The sequence below is a fragment of the Fragaria vesca genome, linkage group LG4 (genome assembly GCF_000184155.1).
Source record: "Fragaria vesca subsp. vesca linkage group LG4, FraVesHawaii_1.0, whole genome shotgun sequence".
Lineage (NCBI taxonomy): Eukaryota > Viridiplantae > Streptophyta > Magnoliopsida > Rosales > Rosaceae > Fragaria > Fragaria vesca.
The window spans coordinates 21,324,555-21,347,641 of NC_020494.1; the positions used below are offsets into that span (position 1 = coordinate 21,324,555).

Sequence of the window (23,087 nt, forward strand, 5' to 3'; positions counted from 1 at the left end):
TATTAGGATATGTAATCGTGGTACATGTCTACTGATATTTTCATTATGTCATCGTTGTGACAAAACAAATAAAATCGTCATTAGAGTAGTACTCTTTGTTAGTTGGTGCTTGTTAGAATACAAGTATGTTGTAGAGATTATCGATATTATCTCGGCTCTTTGTAATCATGGGTTTTGGTTTTATGTCATCCCTTGTATTCGATAGTTTCATTAATAAAGGGTTGAGGGCAGTCGCACCAGCCTTTTATTAAAAAAAAAAAAAATTTAAAATAATAATAGAAACATTGAGCAAAAATGGAACGGAGAAGAAAAGTTGTAGAAACTAAAGCACCCCAAACCATTCCATCATAACGTACTAAGACATTCAAGATATCATCATCATGCATATCCAAGGTGCCTACGGACATACGTAAGTAATGCTTTTTCTTTCTGGAATCATTTTCTTGCTCTTTTTTCTTACAAGAATGGGAAGAAAAAGATTCGAGTATGCATGCAACAAAATATATGAAGCTGTTCATGCTAATGTGATGAGTCGACCTAAATCGATCCATACGAGCAATGCTTTTCTGGTCAAAATAATTTAAAGAGAAAGCAAATCATCACACTAGCTTGTGAGCCTTCTTGTCTACCCGAAAAGATATAGGCTTTATAATTCAAAGATTTTTGCATAAAAGTGCAATTATTTGCATGGAAAGATCAGTAAATGACAATAGATGATGAAAAAGAATCGGCAGTGGAGATCGATAATTGATCTAATAAACACTAATTGGATCTTGAAGGAAAGGGGCTAGATTCACAACACTACTCTAATATGAATTTTATAGGAAGTTAGTGCATGGTTTATAAATCCTTTACTCATCTAAGTTCACTATGTCAGTGGTTTTAGCGAATAAAATTTCACAAATCAAACATACCTTTTCTGATTAGTTTCTTCCAGGTCAATTGTCACACAATACTGGTGTCACATTAGCTAGCTTTAGTGATGCCGTTCTAGTACAGTTTTATTTGTTCATATACATTTGATATATAGGACCGTGACAGGAAAAAGAAACAAAGAAAAATTCTCAAAAGAAAAAGTAAATTCTATAAATCAAAAGCACTTTGAACTTGTTTCACAAAATATTTATATAATGTTTAGATAATCTGAAAACAGTAATAAGATTTATAAACAATCTCAAACGAATTATATAAGTGTAGAAATGTTATCAAAATCGATCCACATGAAAGGTTTAAAATGCATGATTTTTTTTTCTTGGTCAGAAAGAAAACTCATTGAAGAGTCAACATGTCTAATGAGAAAGAGAGAGACTATGATACGATGTACGTTGGTTGGAAGTGACAATTAAGAAACAATATTTAATGACGGCGTTTACTAAAATTGGGTCGGTGTAAATAATTGAGGTACTAGTGTGATAGTTTCATATTGGATTAGAATTGTGAGGATAATTAAGGTATTTGTAGGAAATGATTGAACTACCTATCAGAATATGGCATGTGTTTTGCCAATAAACACCGTTATGGACAGCGTGTACCAAAACTTGGTCGACGTCAATAATTAAAATACTAATGTGATAGTTTTTATAAATAAGGTATGAAAGTTTATAACGAGCGATAGTTCAAATATTATTAAATCGTTTTTCTTTTTAAATTTTGAGGAGCTAGTCAAGTTTCTGCTATTGGGTCCAAAGACGAAGCTCCTATCCGAAACAAATAACTGTTGACGACAATGACGAGCACAAGCATTAAAAGCGTGTCTACATACATGACTGCTGGATAAGTCGATAGTGCTAGAAAATTTCTTAACGTACGTCTTGGAAAATCAAACCTCTCAACCTTGTCCATAGCTAGTCAAGATTTATACTTCTAAACCCAATCCCCAACATTATCTTTGACACATATTACATCGAACAAACGTGATTACACCCCGAATCTCTTTTATTAAGACTTAAGAATGGTGCTAATTTCTTTCCTATTAAACATATTGAGTAGATAACCATGCTATTTATCATTTGTCTCCTAGTGGTAAGATGAAATTTAGGGTCACTGGTAATTTCCAATGGCATCATAGCCAGAAAGCTGAAAGACATAATAACTTATGGCTCTGTATAAACATTATTTTTTTGTGTATGTCGCCAAATTTATAAAGCAAATGGAATAACTAATTAATAATGCACTTTTTGCTAAATAGTTGCTTGCTAGAATGCATCGATTTTGTAAACATGCTTAATATTTTAGGGTGTTCTAATAATATAGGGTTTATGCACAATGTCCCCCTTGTATTTTAAAGTTTTATTAATGGTTATAATGTGAGAACTATCGTTCTAGCCCTTGTATTAGAAAGAAAAAAAAAAAAAAAACAATATTGAGTAGATAACCATGCCATTTATGTTTTGAATGGTCTTTTGGAACTTTCTCTGTTTTATCCTACGCTATGTCTCATTACCAAAATAGATATAGAACGTATGGTGACCCGGCCTGCACACTAATGGCAGCCTTAAATTTTGTAAGGAAGCAAGTCAAGAAATATGTACCATGCTGTGCGCTTTCGCTACTTGGCCTATTCAAGTATTGGAATTCCATAAATTAATGCATGAAGCTACCAATTAGGTTTCTCACCCAGAAAACACACATTACTGATCCAATTTTCATGATCAATTAGAAATCACAAAGTTAGAAGCCTAGCGTATTTCTAGACCAAGAAAACAAGCTTCTCTGGATCTGCAACATTTTGCTAGCTTAATTACCACAACAACTTAATTGCCAGCAAAATTACATTAGTTACTTTCATACAACAACACCACCCCATTCAAATCAATTACTGCTGAACTGGGAGAGCTTTAGGGAAGGCCTCATGACCAGAAACAGAGATGGTCTGTAACTTGCAGTCAGTTGTAATGAACTGAGCAGCAGTGTTCTCTTCAATGGCAATTGTGTTAATCAGGTTGAGCAAAATGTGCTCAAGCTCTTCCCCATCAGTCCACTCATGAATCTCGGCCTTGAGAGCCAGAGGGTTCTGGCAAATCTTATCGAAAAGTGGGAAGTTCTTTCTTGGCATCACGAAATCTCCTTCCTTGAGCTTCAAGCTTGGGCAGTAATCACCAACTCCATCACCCAAATAAATCATCCTTTTCCTCCCTTCAGTTGAAGCTTGGATCCTCTCAATTATCACACTCTGTAATTAACCAATATAGAAAAAGATTAACGTCAAGACTCAAGATTGATCAAAGTTTACCTTATGGGATTAAGAAAGAGTGGTGAATAATATGATTCTAGAGTGTCCAGAACATAAAGCAAGGGTGTCCAGAACATAAAGCAAAAATAATAAATTAAAAATAGAAGTTCCAACGTCCAAGCCTTTTGGAACAAATGGAACACTTGGGTCCAAACAATTTTGTTTTTCCGAGAGTTAAATTAAGTAGATACCTTGCACATATTAGGAGGGCAGAGGCTGCATCCATGAGAAGAATTGGTGAAATCACAGAAAGGTGAAATCCTAACCCTTCCTTCTTCATCAACATAACCTGGGTTTGTGTTAATTTCTGAGAAATATTCCTCCAGACCAAGATGCTTCAAAATCGTCTCAATGAAAAACAGATTCGCATCGCTCACAATCCTCAACTCACATCTGCAACACTCCCAAACTGAATTAGATTGCTTCCTAGAAGAAAACGTGTGTGATGGAATAACAGAATATGCAGGGGATGATCATATACCCTGAAGCATGGGCTGCTTTGATGGCTGGCACAATTCTGGGATGGATTGGGGTCCTTTTGAGCACCTCCACAATGTCGTCAATGGTTTTTCCTTGTGAATGAAGCTCCTTCATCATCTCATCCTGAAAAATTTTGTCCAAAAAAAATAAATATTCAACCTCACATGCAGATTTTGAAACTGTATTTGGAACATAAAACTTTGAAGCTTAGCAAGATGTAATACCATGAGAGAGTTCCAAGGCATGGTGGGGAGGAGCTGGTTGAACAAGTCAGTAGCACCCAACCCGTCGACGACCCAGTTGTCACTGTCGCAGTCGATGATGGTCTTGTCAAAGTCGAAAACCACAACAACTCCGGCCATCTTTCAAGAACAAGAGAAGCACAAACAAACTCTTGCAAGTTCAGTGTATGAACTGCTAGAGACCAATGCAAGTAAATCTAGGTTGGTGGTTTGTTGTTAATGCAAATAGAGAGAAGAAGAGGGAGGCATTTATAGGGTGGAAAAGCAAGTTCCAAGTGGGTGACCTATGATTATGTGAAGGTGAAGGTTAGGAGTTATAGGGATTAGGATTCCAATGGAATATTATGTGAATAAACGAAGAGGGTGTTTATGAACAATTATGTAGAATATTTTCCAATATTCCGGTACACTTTTTGGTTATCTGAAGGCGGCGGTAGGGTTGTGGCCGTTGGATTTGGGGGACTGGTGAGAAGGAACGGCGGGAATAAGGGAATATTCGAGGGGAATTGAATTCACAGTGAGTGGGGATGCCAATGTTGAAACGCACCTAACGATTGAAGGGAAAGGAATATTCTGGCGATGGTTCAAATCGGTTCGGTTTGGGAGAGCCTTTGTGTTACCTTTTTTTTTTCTTCTAGCGTCTATGAATTTGGGTGCTAAAGCTTTTGGCTGTGTCACGCTCCACGTTTTGTTTGGTTAAAGCATTGGCTTTTGTGAGGTTTCTATTTTCTATAGCCAGGAGGAAAAGGAAAGAGAAATAAAAGAAACGGTTTAGTTTGGAAGGATCTATGTATATTTTGATTGATGCCATCATAGTCTCTGCAATAGTTTCCTCCCACAAATATAAAAATGAATAAATGATCTTGCCTGCTTCTATAGTGGTATAGACATTAACTTTCCCCTTTTATTTCTATGATAGTCTACAATAATAAACCCATGAAAACTCAGCTCCTTGCTATTATTTTGATAGTTCATATTTGTTTATGTATGTAAAATGGTAACATTTCATGTGATTATTTGTTTGAGTTCCTAGACACTAGTATAGTTACAAGAACCCAAGAAGGTTTTATTGTAGAATTGAAATTTGTTTAGTCCTTATAGTTTGAAGTCAACATCTGTTTAGTCTTTATGATTTTATTTTAATCTGAATAGTCCTTAAAGTCACGATTTTTCATCCAAATGATTTTTCTGTCAATTTTCTCATTTAAATTGCTGACGTGGCTGTTAAAGGCCACGTCAGTAATTTAACGGCCACGTCAACAATTTAACTGAGAAAATTGACAGAATAAGCATTTGGATGAAAAATCGTGACTTTAATGACTATTCAGATTATAATAAAACCACAAAGACTAAACAGATGTCAACTTCAAACCACAAGGACCTATACAATATTTTACCTTTTATTGATCATAACAAAACACACTAAAATTCCTTCTAAATGGTAGATCATGTGTTCGAATGACATAGTTACTATTCTAGTTCTCAATTGTTACGTAGATAAAAAAACCAAGCCTAGGAAGGCTTTACGCTGATGCATAACCAAATAGTCTTATTGCGATTTTCACGACATTAAACTGGACGGTGTTATTTTTAAAAAGTTATTGAAGTCTCTAACGTTGTGAAACTTAGATCGAGATGCCTAAGAACCTATACAATGCCGACATATCTTGAGATATCATCTATGCAATGCTTGTACAGTATCTTATCCGGAATGTTGTCCACGACAGACACCAAGGGAACCAAAGAACATATGCACTTCAATAATCGTACAACAGGCAGATAAATGTTTAGAAACATAAACGTGTGTAAATGTGTATATGCATACATATACACACACATATATACATATCAAAATTGCTTGCGGTTTCTATTATTAAGTGAATGCGTGTACGTCTGTGGCAGTGTGGAGGAGATCTGGAGATGATGAGGTTAAATAGAGAGGTTTAGATCTTCGCATGATTTAGGGCTTAATACAGCTTGGATTTGTATGCCCCAATTTCTGTCCTGGATTTCTGGCTGGCGACGTACACGCTGAGATTGATCAGATTGCAGAGAGCTCCAATATCGTAATTTATGTACATAGGGACGTATCGTACAAATGACAAATACGTATCCCTAGCTAGCTCGACCAGCATCCACCACCGACGACCGTAAAGAGTTTTGCTTACCAACACTAACAAGAGTTTTGCAGCATGTTCCGCCGCTACAGTAGGTCCGTAGCCGAGCTGAATTGCATGCGCCATCGTATTCGTATGAATACATAATCGATCGGTGAATGAAAACAAAAGATTAGATCGAAGATTTTATCACTCTATGTAATTAAGAAGACTATATATAAGAACAGCTATATATGAGTTCTTGTTCAAACTTTATGTAATTTGATACAATTATACATAGCACACTTGTAATTCAGCTATATCGATCAGTTGCTTCATCACCCAAATGAGCTATATATGATCGAGCAGGTTTATTATGTATTTGTTGGCGAGTGGCGACTTCTTTCTGCCGTGCCCTTAGTGGTGAGTCATTTTTTTCTATAAATTGTGATATGTCCCAAATTTGAGTTTTGATCCAATGAGAACATGATTCCAGGCACACGATTGATTTGCAGCTAGCCTTCACAAAATGCTAGGTTTCGTAATACACAAGCTTTTCTGATAGGTTTGCCACTTTCCTACCACTAGTAGAAATAAAGTCTTAAGCGACGGGAAAAACACGTCGCCTAAGTACCAATTTTTGTCGCCTTCCGACTTAAGCGACGAAACCGGCGTCGCTTAAGATTCGTCGCATATGACGCGTCTCATAAGTACTTAAGCGACGAAAACATAAAATCTGTCGCTTAAGAAAAAGAAACAAGCGACGGGAGTTGTTTTTGTCGCCACATACCTAGCGACGAATAATTAAATTAAGCGACGAAAATTTTTCATCGCTTAACGACTTAAGCGACGAAAATTTTTCGTCGCTTAACGGCTTAAGCGACGAAAATTTTTCTGTCGTTTTACTGTTAAGCGACAAAACTTTTTGGTTTAGCGACGAGTCTATTTTCGTCGCTAGATATAATGCGACGAAATAATTACCTTAATTAAATTTCATTTTTATTTTTTAGTTTCAATTTCTTTGCTTTTTCTTTTTATTTATTTTCCTTTCAAATTTTTTTGGTCTGAAACCCACCACCCTTTCCGTCACAGAACTCAGTCCCACCACCGCCCCAAATTCCACCACAAAACTCAGTCCCATCTAGAATTAATTTGCTCTGGGCACCCAACTTACCCAAATTCCACCACACCAAATCCGGCAAGCTTACCTAGTTGCACGCACAAAATTAACCCTCCACCAACCCAACGCCTCCAACCTTGAGCGTTGCCCCGAGCACGCCCCGACGACCCGGTTCTCTTTGGATCCCAAAGCCACCGGTAGCGAACTCGACCGGCGCGTCTCCACCTACAGAGCCCTTCTCTCCCCGATTCGGCGCGTCTCCACCTTCGTCCACCTTCGATCCAGCAGCGGTGCTCCAACTCCAGCTCTGTCGACCCCCTGCTAACCCTCCACCAGCTACAGCCCCAATTCCGATCCACTCCGATCTGCTCCTATTCGGTCCAATCTGGCAACCCAACCCCGCCTCCACTAAACAAGCGCCAACAACGTCTCCAACCACCACCGCCCTTGCTCGCCACTCTTGCCCGGACCTAACCCGGCTTCTCTGTCCCCAAGCTGCGCCACCCTAGCTTCCGTGCCGACTGCCCAGCCCGGAGCTTCGACGCCTTCTCTGCGTTTTCTGTGGTGACGGTGGTGGTGGGTGGTGACAGAGCTGGTTTGATGAAAGGGAGAGGAGGAGATGGTTGTGTCTGCGTGCTCGACCCGCGTGGTCATCTTGGGACGAAGACCAGAGGGAAAGCGAAGAAGAAGGAAAGGCAGAGGGAGAGCTAGAGAGGAGAGAGAGAAGAGAGGAGAGAGAGAAGAGGAGGGAGAGCAGAGAGTGAATCGAGAAGAGAGAACAGAGAGTTCAAAGAAAAAAATAGAGAAATGAAAAGTGAGGCAGAGAACAAAAAGAAGATAAAAGGAAACTTTTGGTGGTAAAAATTTGGTTTGAATTTGGAAACTTTTAAAAATTTGGTTTGAATTTTTCTGAAATTTTTGGCAGAAAATATGCCGCTAAAAATTTTACACTTAAGGGGCGACGAGAAGTTATCTTTTCGTCCTCTAACTCTAAGTAATTAATATTTTTAATAGAATTATATAATTATAGTATTAAATTAGTTTAGGTAGTTAATCAATCAATAATGATATTTTGTTATTAATTATATGCTAAATTAATTTGGAAATGAAAAAGATTATAGAAGTTTAGAATACGCTATATATAGATTAAAGTGGTATAACATTAGTAGGCACATTGTGGTTTCGATGGCTAAATTTTACAAAATAAAAATTCAACCGTATGATATGATCAGTATACTTAAATACGGCTATGAAAAAAAATTCACCTATTTTCGATAAGGTTTGGGTCCTGATCCACACGGTCAAACCTAAACCAACGTTATTTATTACATGAAAACGCTCTTACCTACCCCTATACGGTCTAGTTTGGTTGATTCTTCCACACATAAAACTCTCACATTGATGAAATCTAACCACCCATGTAAAAATTTAGGAACGTTCACCTCCCGACGATAAGGCTCCTCATAAGGAAACATAAGCGTAAATGGGGTTGACCGCTTCTATCGGGCACCAAACGTTACCGGAAATATGTGATTTTTCAACCATAGCCGTATTTCATCATACCGATCACATCCTATTTCACATGATTTTTGAAAATATTGCTTCCTATATATAGTTGGTTCATAAAGATGTACACTTACATATAATCTACTAAACAAGTTATACCACATTAGTAGACATGTTGTGGTTCTGATAGCTAAATTTCATAAAATGAAAATTCAACCGTATGATATGATCAGTATACTTAAATACGGCTATGGAAAAAAATTCATTTGTTTTCGATAAGGTTTGGGTCTCGATCCACACGGTCAAACCTAAATCAACGCCACTTATTACACGAAAACACTCTTACATACCCCTATATGGCCTAGTTTGGTTGATTCTTCCACACACAAAACTCTCACATTGATGAGATCTAACCACCTATGTAAAAATTTAGGGACGTTCACCACCCGACGATAAGGCTCCCAATAGGGAAGCATAAGCGTAAATAGGGTTGACCGCTTATATTGAGGACCAAACATTATCGAAAATATGTGATTTTTCAACCAAAGCCGTATTTCATCATACCGATCACATCCTATTTCACAAGATTTTTGAAAATATTGCTTCCTATATATAGTTGGTTCACAAAAATGTACACTTGGATATAAAGAAGATTTCACTTAAGCGACAAAATATTTCGTTGCTAAAGTCAAAAAGTTCCGTCGCTTAGGTTAATGATATTATGTGACAAACACTTTCGTCGCTCCAAACTAAAGTTTCGTCGCTTTAGTCTTAAATTCAAACGACGAAAGTCAATTCGTCGGTTAGGTGAAGGATATAATGCGACAAAAAATTTCGTCGCTCAAGAGCCAAAAGTTCTGTCGCTTTAGACTAAAACTAAAGCGACGAAATGTAAATTTGTCGGTTAGGTTAAGGATGTAATGCGACAAATTTATTCGTCGCTTAAGTGTTAACGTTTTCGTCGCTACATAAATAATTTGCGACAAAAAGAATTTTGTCGCCTTAGTAGGACCTGTGGCGACGAAGCTTAGGCGACAAAAATATTTCGTCGCCCCAGAAAATTGTAGCGACGAAAAATTTATTTTCAGCGACGATATCTGTTTTCGTCGCTTAGGAGTTGCTTAAGCGACGAAATGTGAAAGTACCCGTCGCTTAAGCCTTTTTTTCTACTAGTGTACAATATATTAGGATTTGCTATCCTTAATTACCGAGTATGTATCGTCATGTTTGACGCTTGGATAGATGATCGATATATATCATACTCAAGAGATGGAGGAGGATATATGGTGTACGTTTTGCCCTTCTTCATTTCTCTACTTATCCGACAAGCCTATGGCTCTTAGGGACATACTTTATCATGGTATCAGAACGAGTTACCCACGTCCACGTGTGAAGCCCAAAGGCCACACGAACTCCACGTCACCCCAAATATTGTCCACGTGTTAGGCTTGAAGATTCACCACATGTGCGGGGGCGTGTTGAAATATATATCTCACATCGGGAATAATGAGACATTGCCTATGGTTTATAAGGGTTTGGGCCACTCCATCAATTGCCAATTGGTTTTGGATGTGAACCTCAAACTACTTTATCAGATCTTTACCTAATTTGTATTTTGATATCGCACACTAGTCGTTTGGTTGATTATGATGAAGAACAATCCATCATTTCAGTACCTTTCTCTGTGTCCTTTTTTCGGGTGAAGATCAAAGGGTTCAGTCGCCTACTAGTACTTTAGCTTCACTCTTTGGTTAAATCCATAGCTAGATTCGGTGAAAATTGACGAGTTTGCGATTTGATTCGCTTGATCGAGTTAACTCAACCACTGTTTGTTATGCTCAACCTTCGAGTGGAAGACGTACGCACGTTCTAGAGACTTTAAAATCAATACTATCTCCAAATTAATATATAAACCAATGAATTCTCGTTTAATTTAATTATTATTTTAAAATTGATAGATATATATATATATACACACATATGATTTTAACCGAAATAGTGCCATCATTTCTCCTTTGTTTGCCACTACAAGGTTGGAATCTCAATTTGTGGTACTTCGCGATCGAGATGCCTAAGAACATATGCGATGCCTACTTATCATTGCCTTATCTATATGTGTCTTATCCAAACTAAGAACATGAGCACCTTAATAGTTTCACAAATGGTAGATTGATCATATATAATTAAACGTCTTTCGCAAACAAAAAGTATTAGAAGTATTGGAGAGGAATAGATCTTATATCAGAAAAGTGATAAATAAAATATAACTTATATGTAGATTGATTTTATCCAATTGTACCGAGACCTTTTGTGATTAAAACCCAACACCTTAAAGGTGATTAAGTTGGGACAGTATCTGTACAATATGATCCACGGGCCACGCTTGTCGCTGTTTAAAATGGTATCAGAGCGGGTCCCTCTTCAATTACTTCTCCAATTCTCATGGGCCCGATTTGTGTTCATTCTCTCGTCCGGTCCGGGATTCTATTCTCTCGCCCGGTTCCTGCTTCTCATCTCACCATCGGAATGTTCCGATTGGATTGTCACCAAGTGTCATCCCTTGGTTCGTTCTGTCCCGATTCATTCCACGTGCGGACCTTGAGTCAGGTTGCACGTGAGGGGGCGTATTAGAAGTATTGGAGAGGAATAGATCTCACATCAGAAAAGTGACAAATAAAATATAACTTATATATGGATGGATCTTATCCAATTGTACCTAGGCCTTTTGTGATTAAAACTCAACACCTTAAAGGTAGTTAAGTTGAGACAATATTTGTATAATGTGATTCACGGACCATGCTTGTCGTTGTTTAACAAAAAGGAACGATCATAAACGTGTGTATAATACCAATATATCAAAACTGCAAGCTTGCTGTTTTCCCTTTTATAATTATACGTGTACGTGTGTGGGAAAGGTTCTGTCGACTTTGCTAACTTGTTTTACGCTAGGGTTTTGATTATTGTGGATTTCTTCCCCAGTCTTTCTCCTGGATTTCTGGCAACAAACTCTGATTGAGACGTACGTACATGATCAGATTGTATATACGTATCAGTATACTCGCCGGGTACGTATCCCTAGCTCCGCTTGCATCCACTGCTGACCGCTCCACATACGCACAGTTGAGCTCACAGTTGGTTCATGGCTTCTGGCTTCATGCAAAAATAGAAACGCTAATTGATTAGGTCAGCTTTTCTCTGGGAACCCTAGCTATTTTCATGTCAGAGTTCCTGCAAAAACAGCGGCCTGCGCTACAGCGTCATCATATCCTCGATCGGACGTGAATGACTATCTGACGGTAAGAACTCATTGATTACTTTTCCGGCACGTACGACAGGGAGCAGGGAGTACAGTCGTACTTACTGATACTCAGACCTAGCTATCTACTCCGTTAAGAATGACACGTCAAACAGATTAGCAAGATCGAATGGAAAACTCCTCGAAAGAGCTTGTGGATTGTGGAATGGAAAACTCGAAAGAGCGAAAGAAGATCCGTACATGTCGATCGAGTTGCGCAGTTGAGTTGGTACCTATTTCATGAATTACATCTCGATCGCAAATTTCGAACAATTATTTTCACTTTATTGTTTATTGTTTCTAGGATAAGAAAACGAATGCCCGGCCACTAGAACTATACTACATGGAATTAATTCCTAATTCCATGTTCGACAGAATTTTGCAAGTCATAAGGAGAGGAAACTAGATATATTGTACTGTACATAGTTTCAGACTGTGCTGATTCAAATGAGCTGCATTTGGCTGTGGTACATGGACGCCTCTTGTGTATAGGGTTTAGTTTCATCGAATTAATTTTTTAAAATGTAAGAGACATATATGCTAAACAACTCCACTATTTATCTTCATGTTGTGTTTATGAAAGGACTGATTTGTAAGCAGGCACAAATTTCATTTCAAGTTCGAAACTGAAATTGGGTGAACCTTGAATTCTAGAAACGTTGGAAGCCAATTACAGTATCGAGTTTAGATTATTGTCTTGAAATTCTTTCCTCGTGGATCAAATCCCATTACATCCATATGCATGAAGTACGTCATAGGATAGGATGGTCAAGATTAGCTAGCGCTCTATATCGTTCAGTGCATGTTGGGAAATGGTTCGTCGAACAAAACATGTTAGCAAATGGGCGTACATGCTACTAACTTGCATGTATAACGCAACTTAATATAGCAACATTAACCTCAAATTAATTTCCACAGTACGTAATGTATGATCCAAATCACTAGGTTTCTAATATGATGAGTAGGATCAGAATATGACAAACTGGAACCAGACAGTACTAGCAAATCAAACTTAAAAATTATGGAAAAGAATCGAAATCTTTTGTTATTGAACAGTAGTTTAATTACCTACTGCATATATAGCGAGGCATTTTCTCACTTGTCTTGATCTTGATGAAAGATACCGTCGATCATATATACTACTCTTCTGAGTTGGACGTGCGCACGTGCTTCCATGTGCTATCGATCTTGTGTGCATGGAACAAAATGAAGCTTGAATTGAACTACCTACTGACAAGTGCGACATGCAGGTCGTATCGTAACACAATACACGTCTCAGATGATATTTATAGAACACAAATAGTCACTGCCCATGAATAGGTAGCCGTTTCCGACCATCTAAAGTGATCGGAAATTTGGGTGTGGTTGGAAATGGAGAGTAGAATCCATAGTGGTCGGGAATTAATGAAGTTTTGTTGTGCAGTGAAGGGAAATAGAATCCAAAATCAAAGTAATGCATCACCCTAGCTACTAGAGAGGAAAAACCAGAAACAGAGGAATAGTCCATATCCACAACTCTCAAACTCAAACACTCGAGAGGGGTGTCAATTACAAAGACAGACCAAATTAAGGCCTTGGGAACATGCATAGACCAATATAAATAGGACTTCCTCAGAATAGACCAGTTGGGCACATTTGATGGCTTTATTGATGATGCCCACCTTGTATTCCATGAGGCCGAAAAAAGAAAAACTTTCATTCCATCCAATTAAGTAATTAACCCATTGATTATATGATATTGGGCTGCATGTATTGCACATATAAGACCAAATTAAAACTAAAAAAGAAAAAAGAAAAAAAAGGACCAAATTAAAACTAGAGCATGGGTTTGTATATAGTATAAGAAAAATGCTAAAGACACTAAAAAATTATACAGAAAATCTATACCAAATGATGTGTCATGTGCCACTTCATTCATTTTAATCCTAATAATTTCCAACATGTATACTGATAACTTTGGCTAAAATGAAAATCAACAATTACGATAAAAATAAAAATAAAAATATTTCTTGAACTTAGGGTTTGTTTACCCAAAAAGGCTTCACCAGAATTTATCTCTTCATATGAGTTTGTTTGTCTTCCCAATCTCTCATATCATCTATGGTTCTAAGACTTTGATAAAGAAATTAACACCACCTGATCACTTGATGGCATGGAACAATTCTGCAGCTTCTGAATTTAACCATGACCATGTCTAATAGACATCGATTTGAGAAGTCTGCCGGGAACAAAATTGGCTGCTATTGGCATAACCCATATCTATTGGTATAACATACATCAATTTTGGTATAACAGATATCTATTTGTTATGATATTTCAATCTGGGCATCAAGAATGTAGAGAGCCACAACCCATATATGGGGATATCTTCTAAATCAATTTGGTATTCTTTTATTTAAGTGTGTTTTTATTGAATATGAGTTTTTCTTAATTCTTAAAAAGAATAGAGATTCATTTTATATCCAACAAGAAAATCCATGTTAAAATAAACTTCAAAGAATCTGATGATATGGCATGTGCCAACTCATTTGGTAATCAAATTTGGTACAAAATTTTGGTGTCTCTAGCACTACTCATAGTATAAACCTTGCAATTCTGCTCAAAACACACAGATAATCACATCTAATTAAAATCTAATTGGGTGGTTTCAAGGTGTGAACTCATATTTCCCCAATTGGCCAACAATAGGTGACCTCGTTTCCCTTGATCACTATGGTGGAGGGAGCTAATTTGCCTCTGAGTCATAAAACTATTCCATACAAAGTTAAAAACCAATGGTTTTTGGTTCACATTCTAGTGTTGATTGTTATAGAAGCAAAGCTCTTCACCACATCCAAAGGAGATTGGAGCTTGGAAATTAAACATATATATGCATGTTATCATTTCCTTTTTCTTTATAATAGTTAAGTTCCTTCAAGTTAAAAGTTAAAAGTAAAACCCATGATTACCTTTCACAACAATATCTTATAGTTCTTACAAGCTGCAAAAGTCAAAGAAGTAGAAATATGCAAATCAAATTATGAAGTCATTGGATTGGAGGGTCAAGATCAAAGTCATCACTCATCAACATACTTGATAGTTGAAACTAGCTACCACTACAACTCTAAATCTATGACAATGAAACCCCATGTAACATAAACGAAACATTAACATCCAAAATTCCACAAAGCCACAGTGAAACACAAGTGCCAAAGAATCCAGAAGATGAGAAAGAAAAGGGCATGTATGTCATTTTCAAAGACATCCCATCTCACCCCCTCTCTCTCTCCCACAAACCCCCTTTTCCCCTTTTTAACACACCCTCAAAAGAGTTAAAAATCCTCAAATTCTTCCTCCCCTTATCACCACTAACCTCACCGGGTCACCACACCGCACCCCGTCACCAACCAATCATATCACTCCACTCCACCACTTCGCCACCACAGCCCAACCAAAATCACCCGAAGGGTCCAGATGTCACTTTTCCAGGTGATCTTATCACAAACCCAAAAACTAAAAAAATTTAGAGAGAGAAAGAGAAAGAGAGAAGAGAGAGAGAGAGAGGTGTGTGTGTTTGTTGTCTACCGAAACAGAGAGAACGTATTTGCTCAGTCTATTTTAATCAATCTCTAACCCCAAAAAAAAAAAANAAAAAATTAATCTTTGAATTAAAAATCCAATCTTTCACCTTCTAGAGAGAGAGGAAGCTCCCCTGTACTAGATAGAGAGATATAGAGAGAGAGAAAGAGAGAGGCTTTATTGTGCTTCCGATGCTCAAATGGTTGAATTGGAAAATCAGCACACACCGTATTGCCGATTGTGAATCTTGTTCTCAGTTTCGGAGATGGGTTTTTGAGTAGCACCCGTGATCTTGTAAACCCAGAAAGCGATCTTCGATGCAGTGATTGGATTCGTCGGATTTTGCTTCCATCTGGGCTCTGTTTAGATTTGGGTTCTTTTTGTTTTTGGGTTTCATAAGGAAAAATTAGTGGAGAAATGAACGGTGCTGATGAGGTCGTCGCAGCTCCGGGGGGCCCGCCACCGGCTCTGGATTGGAAATTCTCTCAGGTCTTCGGCGAGCGGACCGCCGGTGAAGAAGTTCAGGAAGGTAATTGGAATATCATTCATGTGAATTTTATTGGATCCAATTGGTTTGTGCAAGTGTTGCATTCAAGTTTTGATTTTTAATTGGATTTTGATCCGGTTTAGATCGTGTGATTTTCGTGTTTTCGCATCTGGGTTGTGTAGTAATGAGTGTTTTGCTGGTGGGTTTTTTGGTTTGATTTGTGGAAAGTAGTGGGTTTTTGGGTGTGGTTGATGAAGGAGAAAGAGTGTGGAACTTGTGCTCGGTTTGGAGTAGTTTGGAACTGAGCTTGGTGACTTTAGTGGTGGTTTGGGGTTGTGATTACAGTTTAAGGTTCACTTGTTAGGTGTTATTATTGGTTCTGTTGAGTAGTTGCTAGGTCAGTTTCTGCATTATAGTTTTGCATTGCACATTATGTCTATCCTTGGTTTCGTGGTTGATTTTCGGATTTGATCGAGGTCATTGTGTTGATGTGGTTTCACTAGTGGATAGAGATAGCTTTAGACATTTTTCTGTATGATTATATATCCTGTATGTATCTGTGATGGTGAAAAGTATAATGCTCTTGTGTTTCTTGGTTATTAATACTTGATACAATAGGTTACCGGGGGGGGGGGGGGGGGGGTGGGTGGGCGGGGAGATTGGGGAATGAAACTCAGATTATTTGAATGGCTAGCCAGTAACCACTAGGTCGCTGGATATTAGGCGATCAATATCGTAGTCTGGAAAACCCAGTTGTCTTGGAAGGATGATTGTTTAAGTGAATCTAAACTATAACCTTTTGAGATATGGTATTACATTGAATGTAAATATAATGGATGCCTAGGTCAACATTGTAATTGCACTTTGGAAAAGTTCCCAAAGGGGTTAGTTTTAGTTGAATTGAAGGTTCAATGATAAGGAGTTAGATGGTGATTTGAGATGGTCAGCAATTTGACTGGTTGTTGACAAGGATGGATGTAAGACGGGTTTTATATAGCTTACCCAAACTTGTTAGCACTCATGACTGATAGTCAACTAACTAGCAGTAGGTAGGCATGTTAGAAATTATTCGTGCTTCTATTTGGAAAAGGGGAATTTACCTGTAAAAGATTGAAAGTGGTAAGAGCTTAATTTTTCAGAGTAGTCTTCCACAAAAGCTGGCATTATAATGCAATCAAGAGCTTAATTGAGGTTTTGTCGTTTTGTTTTGCAGTTGACATTATATCTGCTATTGAATTCGATAAAACTGGTGACCATCTTGCTACTGGCGACAGAGGGGGCCGGGTGGTTCTTTTTGAGAGGACAGATACAAAAGATGTGTGTTTCTTCTCCCCTTACATGCCTTTTGTACTATTTCAATTGTTTTATTATGCCCTATTGTTTCTTGTTTGTGGCAATACTGAATTGTGTTTGAATGTAATGTGTAGAATGGTGGCTCCAGAAGGGATTTAGAGAGGATGGATTATTCAATTAGGCACCCTGAGTTCCGTTACAAAACAGAGTTTCAGAGCCATGAGCCTGAGGTATTCTTTTCCCACGAGTCACTATTGCATCACCATACTGTGTATAACTGTGCTCTCTGTGCTCAGTTGTTTAGTTTGATAATTTACATTTTCTTTTTTCAGTTTGACTATCTGAAGAGTTTGGAAATAGAGGAGAAAATCAACAAAATCAGGTGGTGCCAAACAGCAAATGGGGCCCTTTTTCTCCTATCTACTAATGACAAGACAATTAAATTTTGGAAGGTAGGAGAGCAGAATTTTCTTGTAGCAGTTTAAAATTTGTCGTTATAATTCTGGATAGCAAAACAAGTGGAAGTACACCACGGTATTTATGACTGCCCACCCTGTAACTTTCATACATGCATATTGTATTATAGCATAAACTCAACCTAATTGATGCAACTATTCTACTTGACATTTGTTTTGAGTGCTTTGAATAGGATTGCAACTTTTTAACTTCTCTGTTTAAGTTGCATATTTTAAAAGGCATAATTACCATATCTCTGCTCATGCATTTCCTTATGCAAAGACGTTATAGCATGATAGTAGATAGCGGTATGCATTGTAGTTATAGCCTTGTACGTTCCAAATTGGATTTTGCAACTGCCTGTACTGCGTGAGGACGATTGTTTCAAATTAGGCATATAAATGGTTGCTAATGTGATGCTACAAATGACTATAAATAAGCATCAAATGGCATGGTGCTTACAACTTTGGACCATATATATTTATTAGTTTGTTCCAAAGCGTGAAAGAAAATATAATGATTGTTATATCTTGTTTGGAAGTGCATCCTACAAGCACTCATTTATTTTGCTGTATCTGGTTTGTTAAACAGGTCCAAGAAAAGAAGGTGAAGAAAGTTTCTGAGATGAATGTGGATCCTTCAAAAACTGTAGCAAATGGAAGTGTTGCTAGTTCAAGCAGTTTGAGTAGCCCAAAAACGCATCTTGCAAATGGGGCATGCCAGTCTTTTAGTTCTCTTAGCAATGACATTTCATTTCCACCTGGGGGAATTCCTTTGCTGCGACTACCCCAGGTAGTAGTACTTGGCCCAGTTTACACTTTCTCGTTGTTTATTGTACGCATCTGCTTCTTTTATCCACTTCTTAGTATTTGGTCACCCAGCAGCCCACTTCTTGGACATGAGCTCAAAACTGGGGCCCCTGCTGTTCTTCTACTTATCAACTTCCTTGAGTGCTTTTAGATTTTTATGCATAAGATATATGATATGCATGTACATGTTTGTTTGTGTTTATTGTATGAGTGAGTCTTGATTCATTTGAGTTCTTCATTTGACACTCGAATTGTTTATGTTAAGCTTGTCCTTGCACATGGTAATTAGAGAGATCTCTAGCCCTTTTTCCTTGGACCCCTAAGTAGTCGTGTTATCTATTTTTTTTCTTTTTTTGCTTCCTCTTCAGTATTTCGTTACTATTGGTAAGTTTCTGAACTAATTCTGGAACTGACTTCTAAAACTTCATTATGTAGGTAACAAGCCATGAGACTAGCTTGGTCGCTAGATGTCGAAGAGTATATGCTCATGCTCATGATTATCATATCAATTCAATTTCAAACAACAGGTGGCTCTTTTTCTTTGTTGAACTTGTATTTGTATATGTCATGTGCAACACCGTCAGTAGTACATGCTATGGACTTTGCGGTTTATGTCAGGCTTTTGTTAAACTTGTATTTGCATGTCATTTGCAACACTGTCATTAGTTCATACTTTTAACTCTGGGGTTTATTGGGCTAGTTGTGAAATTGCTAACAAATCAAGAATAGCTAATTCATATTTTGTTGTTGACCAAGCACACATCATCCATCCCTGCTGCTGGGTTGCTTGGTCGGGTTGATTATTAGTCATTGAGACATGGAACATCTACAGAAAGATATCTATTATCGAAAATCCAAGAATCATTATCAAGTTTCCCAATTATGATACTTTGTCTATTTCTGAATTCCTTTTGCAAATACTTATTGAGTCTCTTTTGTGCTTTTCCTAGTGATGGTGAAACTTTTATATCGGCTGATGATCTGCGAATAAATCTTTGGAATTTGGAAATTAGCAGTCAAAGTTTCAATATTGTTGATGTGAAGCCTACAAACATGGAAGATTTAACTGGTAAGCTTCTTTGTGTAATAAGATGCAGGGTATTACTGTTTAATCTTTTGGCCTTTTACACTACAAACTTGAAGAATTTTGGTGGATAGTTAAAAAAGTACATCTGATGGTTGATGAGGGACTCTTGAGAAATCCCAAATCGTCAGTTTTCGGTAGCCAATATGGTTGAAGTTTGGACCGTATGGGAGTGCAAAATGTAAATAAAGTTTCTTATACATAGTATGCATTGCATTTTTCATATTCTTGAGGTATAGGTTTCTACTGCTACCCCATCTTTGAACAACCAAGATGGTCACACCTATATATGTAAATCTACGGACAAACTCGTAATAGCTTGTTTGATTGTTTTTTTCCCCTGATGACTGCCAAGATACTGTTCATAGAATATTGTTCGACTTATTCGATATACATTTTACTTGCAGAGGTGATAACTTCAGCAGAGTTCCACCCCACCCATTGCAATACGTTAGCCTATAGCAGCTCCAAAGGCTCAATTCGACTAATTGATTTGCGGCAGTCTGCTTTATGTGATTCTCATGCTAAATTGTAAGATTTGGCTTGTCATTTGACTGTTATTACCTTGTAGTCTATCGATCACACAAATGGGAGAGAAAATGAGGAAGATTAGTGCAAACTAGATAGAAGAGCAATATGTGCTGACTACCTTTATCCTGTAGATGCATGGGCTAAAAGAGATGGAAAAGTATTCCTTTCAATTTATGCTCTCCTCTATCATGTCTCAAAATATTGGTGAACATAGCACCGCTCATGATGCCAAATCTTTTGGTTAAAATATCTGGTACACAGGTTTGAGGAACAAGAGGCACCTGGTGCTAGATCATTCTTCACAGAGATTATTGCTTCAATCTCCGATATTAAGTTTGCAAAGGATGGTAGATATATACTTAGCCGCGATTACATGACTCTTAAGGTTTGTCTCTTTTATTTGCACTTTTGCTTCATGTTATGTTATTATATCTAGAACATAACGTCGAGAATGCTCCGCACAACCTTACGAATGAAGTACTTAAGCATTGTCTTGACAAGTTTATGCAACTTCTTTTGATATATGAATGAACAATTTCTACATACAATGAGATGTTGAGAGGATGCTAGCAGAGACATTGGGTGCCGAAACACAAACACACATGCAGATGCTAATAGGTGTAATAGGTGTATATTCTTTCTGGGTGTACTGGTTATGCCTGTGGAATGTTGACTAAATTGAAGATGCTCGCCACAGCTCTTGTTGTCTATTCCCCATTTGTAAAGGATGATTGTTGATTTATATTTGGTGGGGAAACTCATGTCTTTAGTGTTGACAATAAATACTTAAATCGACCGCATCGTTTGCAGTTACCAATTATTATGATATCTTATAATATTTGTCAAATACTACTTTTCAAGCTTCATGTCTTGCTCTGCCAAAGTGACATGAAGTTGTTTCATGTCTCTCCATTGTCATCTGACCTTCTGCTACTTGTTTCTCAGTTATGGGACATCAATATGGATTCAGGTCCAGTCACAACCTTCCAGGTTCATGAATATTTAAGACCTAAGGTGAGGTTACTGAAATCTGACTAACGGGTGAAACATGTTACTTTGTTGGATCAGAGCCTCATTATATTCCTTAAATGTGAATGTTTTCAGCTGTGTGATTTATATGAGAACGATTCTATCTTCGATAAATTCGAGTGTTGTCTTAGTGGTGACGGATTGCGAGTAGCGACAGGCTCTTATAGGTATGTTTTCGTTCCTTGCATTTGATTGCTGTGTTATTGTAATGAAAGTCATGGCATTTATGCTAATGTGTTATAGTGTTGTCCCAGCAATCTATTCCGTGTATTTGGTTGTGGCCCTGGTAGTACTGAGGCTACAACTTTGGAAGCGAGTAAAAATCCAATGAGGTAATATTATCAGACATAAGGAAGATTGACAAAGCATTTATTTGTGAACTAGATTGGGGATTATATAATATATTATGCTCTGTTTCAGGCGACAAGTTCAGACTCCTTCCAGACCTTCCAGGTCACTCAGCAGTAGTATAACACGAGTTGTCAGACGAGGTAAGTGCTTACTCTTTAGCATTTACCATCAAATCAATTCTATTGTTATGTTAACGTGGACAAAACTGATCACAGGAGCTGAAAGCCCCGGGGTTGATGCCAATGGAAACTGTTTTGACTTCACAACGAAGTTGCTGCACTTAGCATGGCATCCAACTGAAAACTCTATAGCCTGTGCTGCTGCTAACAGCTTGTACATGTACTATGCGTAAAGATGGTCCAAGAAGAATTGTATTTTCTTGGTTAGCTTTTTGTGGGTTGCTGCTGGAGAAGGCTTCCATTCCTTTCCCACCAACCAGTCTATTGGAGGCCACATTAATTTTCACATTTCACGGTGCCCTTTGAACCTATTGCACATGGTCTTAGACGTCTCAAGGTCCAGAAGTGGCTGTCATAGAATCTACAATGAAGCAACCTGATTTTGTTCCTCGGTGGGCGGCATCTCTTTTTCTTCCTCCTCCCAACCCCCAAATTTCTCTTTCCTTTCTTTTTCATCTTTTACTTTTTTCCTGCATCTTCCTTAAAAGAGAAGATGTAGTTCAAATCTTACAGGTTGTGTTGGATTGAAATAGAGAAGAGAATGTGATTGTAGCTCTCCTACAACAAATACTAAAGGATGTTCGATATTTGCCACTAGGTTTAAGATATAATGTAGTTGCTTCACACTAAAAAGATTTTGGTGGGATAGAGCTGTTGAAACCTGCAGTTCATCATTTTTTTATTGATTCTTTGTCATGGTTGAAATTTCATCAAGGATGTTATATTATTCAATGTAGCTTTTCAACTTATGTAAAAAGCAACGCAATAATCCTCACCTAATATCCTGTGTCTTGTGTCAGGCCTTGTGCACCATTCCAGTGCAGCAAATTTTCCGGAGGTCATTTGCAGTTTAATTCATACTTAGCTGTGTATGGAACCAAAATTACAGGTTGCTGTTACTTTGAATGGTTAGGCCTAGCCGCCTAGGGAAGTATCAGGTAATTGAAAAGAATGAAAACCGCGTAATGGCATAAAAACCTATAGTTTATTTGGTTACATGGAGACTGAAAGACGTACGAGAGAACTTGAACACTACTCTCTTAATCTCTATGAGAAGCTGTACTCACCAGTCTTCAGGTTTTTCTCTGACAAAAGAGTTGAGACCTCAGAAATATTGAAGTCGGAGTCCTTGGATTCATAATGTTGAAAGTGATTCGAAAAAATTGTGTGGGAATGTGCACCCTCTGGGTGAAAGATTTGGCTGAATCGACCTAAGAGGCACAGACTTGTATACAAGGAGCTGTATAAACCTTGAACGAGTGCGCAGCCCAGTGTCACGAACTTCCTTTTTCTTAAGCTTCTCGTGCGGCCTTAGCACTTCCCTTATGCTAAGTCAGTC

The 23,087-nt window shown here is 37.8% G+C and overlaps 2 protein-coding genes across 2 annotated transcripts; one reads left to right on the forward strand and one right to left on the reverse strand.

Moving 5' to 3' along the window:
• Positions 1-2,624: 2,624 nt before the first annotated feature.
• LOC101300336 (inorganic pyrophosphatase 1-like) lies at positions 2,625-4,175 on the reverse strand. The gene is made up of 4 exons (XM_004297561.1): positions 3,937-4,175; positions 3,714-3,835; positions 3,424-3,625; positions 2,625-3,172 (listed from the first exon to the last, which is right to left on the reverse strand). The coding sequence occupies exons 1-4, from the start codon at positions 4,072-4,074 to the stop codon at positions 2,816-2,818; spliced, it is 819 nt and encodes a 272-aa protein (XP_004297609.1). The 5' UTR covers positions 4,075-4,175; the 3' UTR covers positions 2,625-2,815.
• An 11,456-nt stretch (positions 4,176-15,631) lies between these two features.
• Positions 15,632-22,377, forward strand: LOC101300615 (serine/threonine protein phosphatase 2A 55 kDa regulatory subunit B beta isoform-like). Its single transcript, XM_004297562.1, has 14 exons — positions 15,632-16,058; positions 17,230-17,333; positions 17,444-17,539; positions 17,642-17,761; positions 18,357-18,557; positions 19,010-19,101; positions 19,525-19,643; positions 20,066-20,189; positions 20,451-20,574; positions 21,135-21,203; positions 21,294-21,385; positions 21,473-21,550; positions 21,639-21,709; positions 21,785-22,377. The coding sequence occupies exons 1-14, from the start codon at positions 15,947-15,949 to the stop codon at positions 21,919-21,921; spliced, it is 1,539 nt and encodes a 512-aa protein (XP_004297610.1). The 5' UTR covers positions 15,632-15,946; the 3' UTR covers positions 21,922-22,377.
• The last annotated feature ends 710 nt before the right edge of the window (positions 22,378-23,087 follow it).

Bases quoted from the DNA above. Each gene is read 5' to 3' on its own strand.
- LOC101300336 (XM_004297561.1), bottom strand. From the start codon at position 4,074: ATGGCCGGAGTTGTTGTGGTTTTCGACTTTGACAAGACCATCATCGAC. The intron at 3,836-3,936 runs GTATTACATCTT...AAAATTTTTCAG, and splicing joins TGCCTTGGAACTCTCTCATG to GATGAGATGATGAAGGAGCT. The intron at 3,626-3,713 runs GTATATGATCAT...GGAGTGTTGCAG, and splicing joins AAAGCAGCCCATGCTTCAGG to ATGTGAGTTGAGGATTGTGA.
- LOC101300615 (XM_004297562.1), top strand. From the start codon at position 15,947: ATGAACGGTGCTGATGAGGTCGTCGCAGCTCCGGGGGGCCCGCCACCG. The intron at 19,644-20,065 runs GTAAGCTTCTTT...TTTTACTTGCAG, and splicing joins AAACATGGAAGATTTAACTG to AGGTGATAACTTCAGCAGAG. The intron at 21,710-21,784 runs GTAAGTGCTTAC...AACTGATCACAG, and splicing joins AACACGAGTTGTCAGACGAG to GAGCTGAAAGCCCCGGGGTT.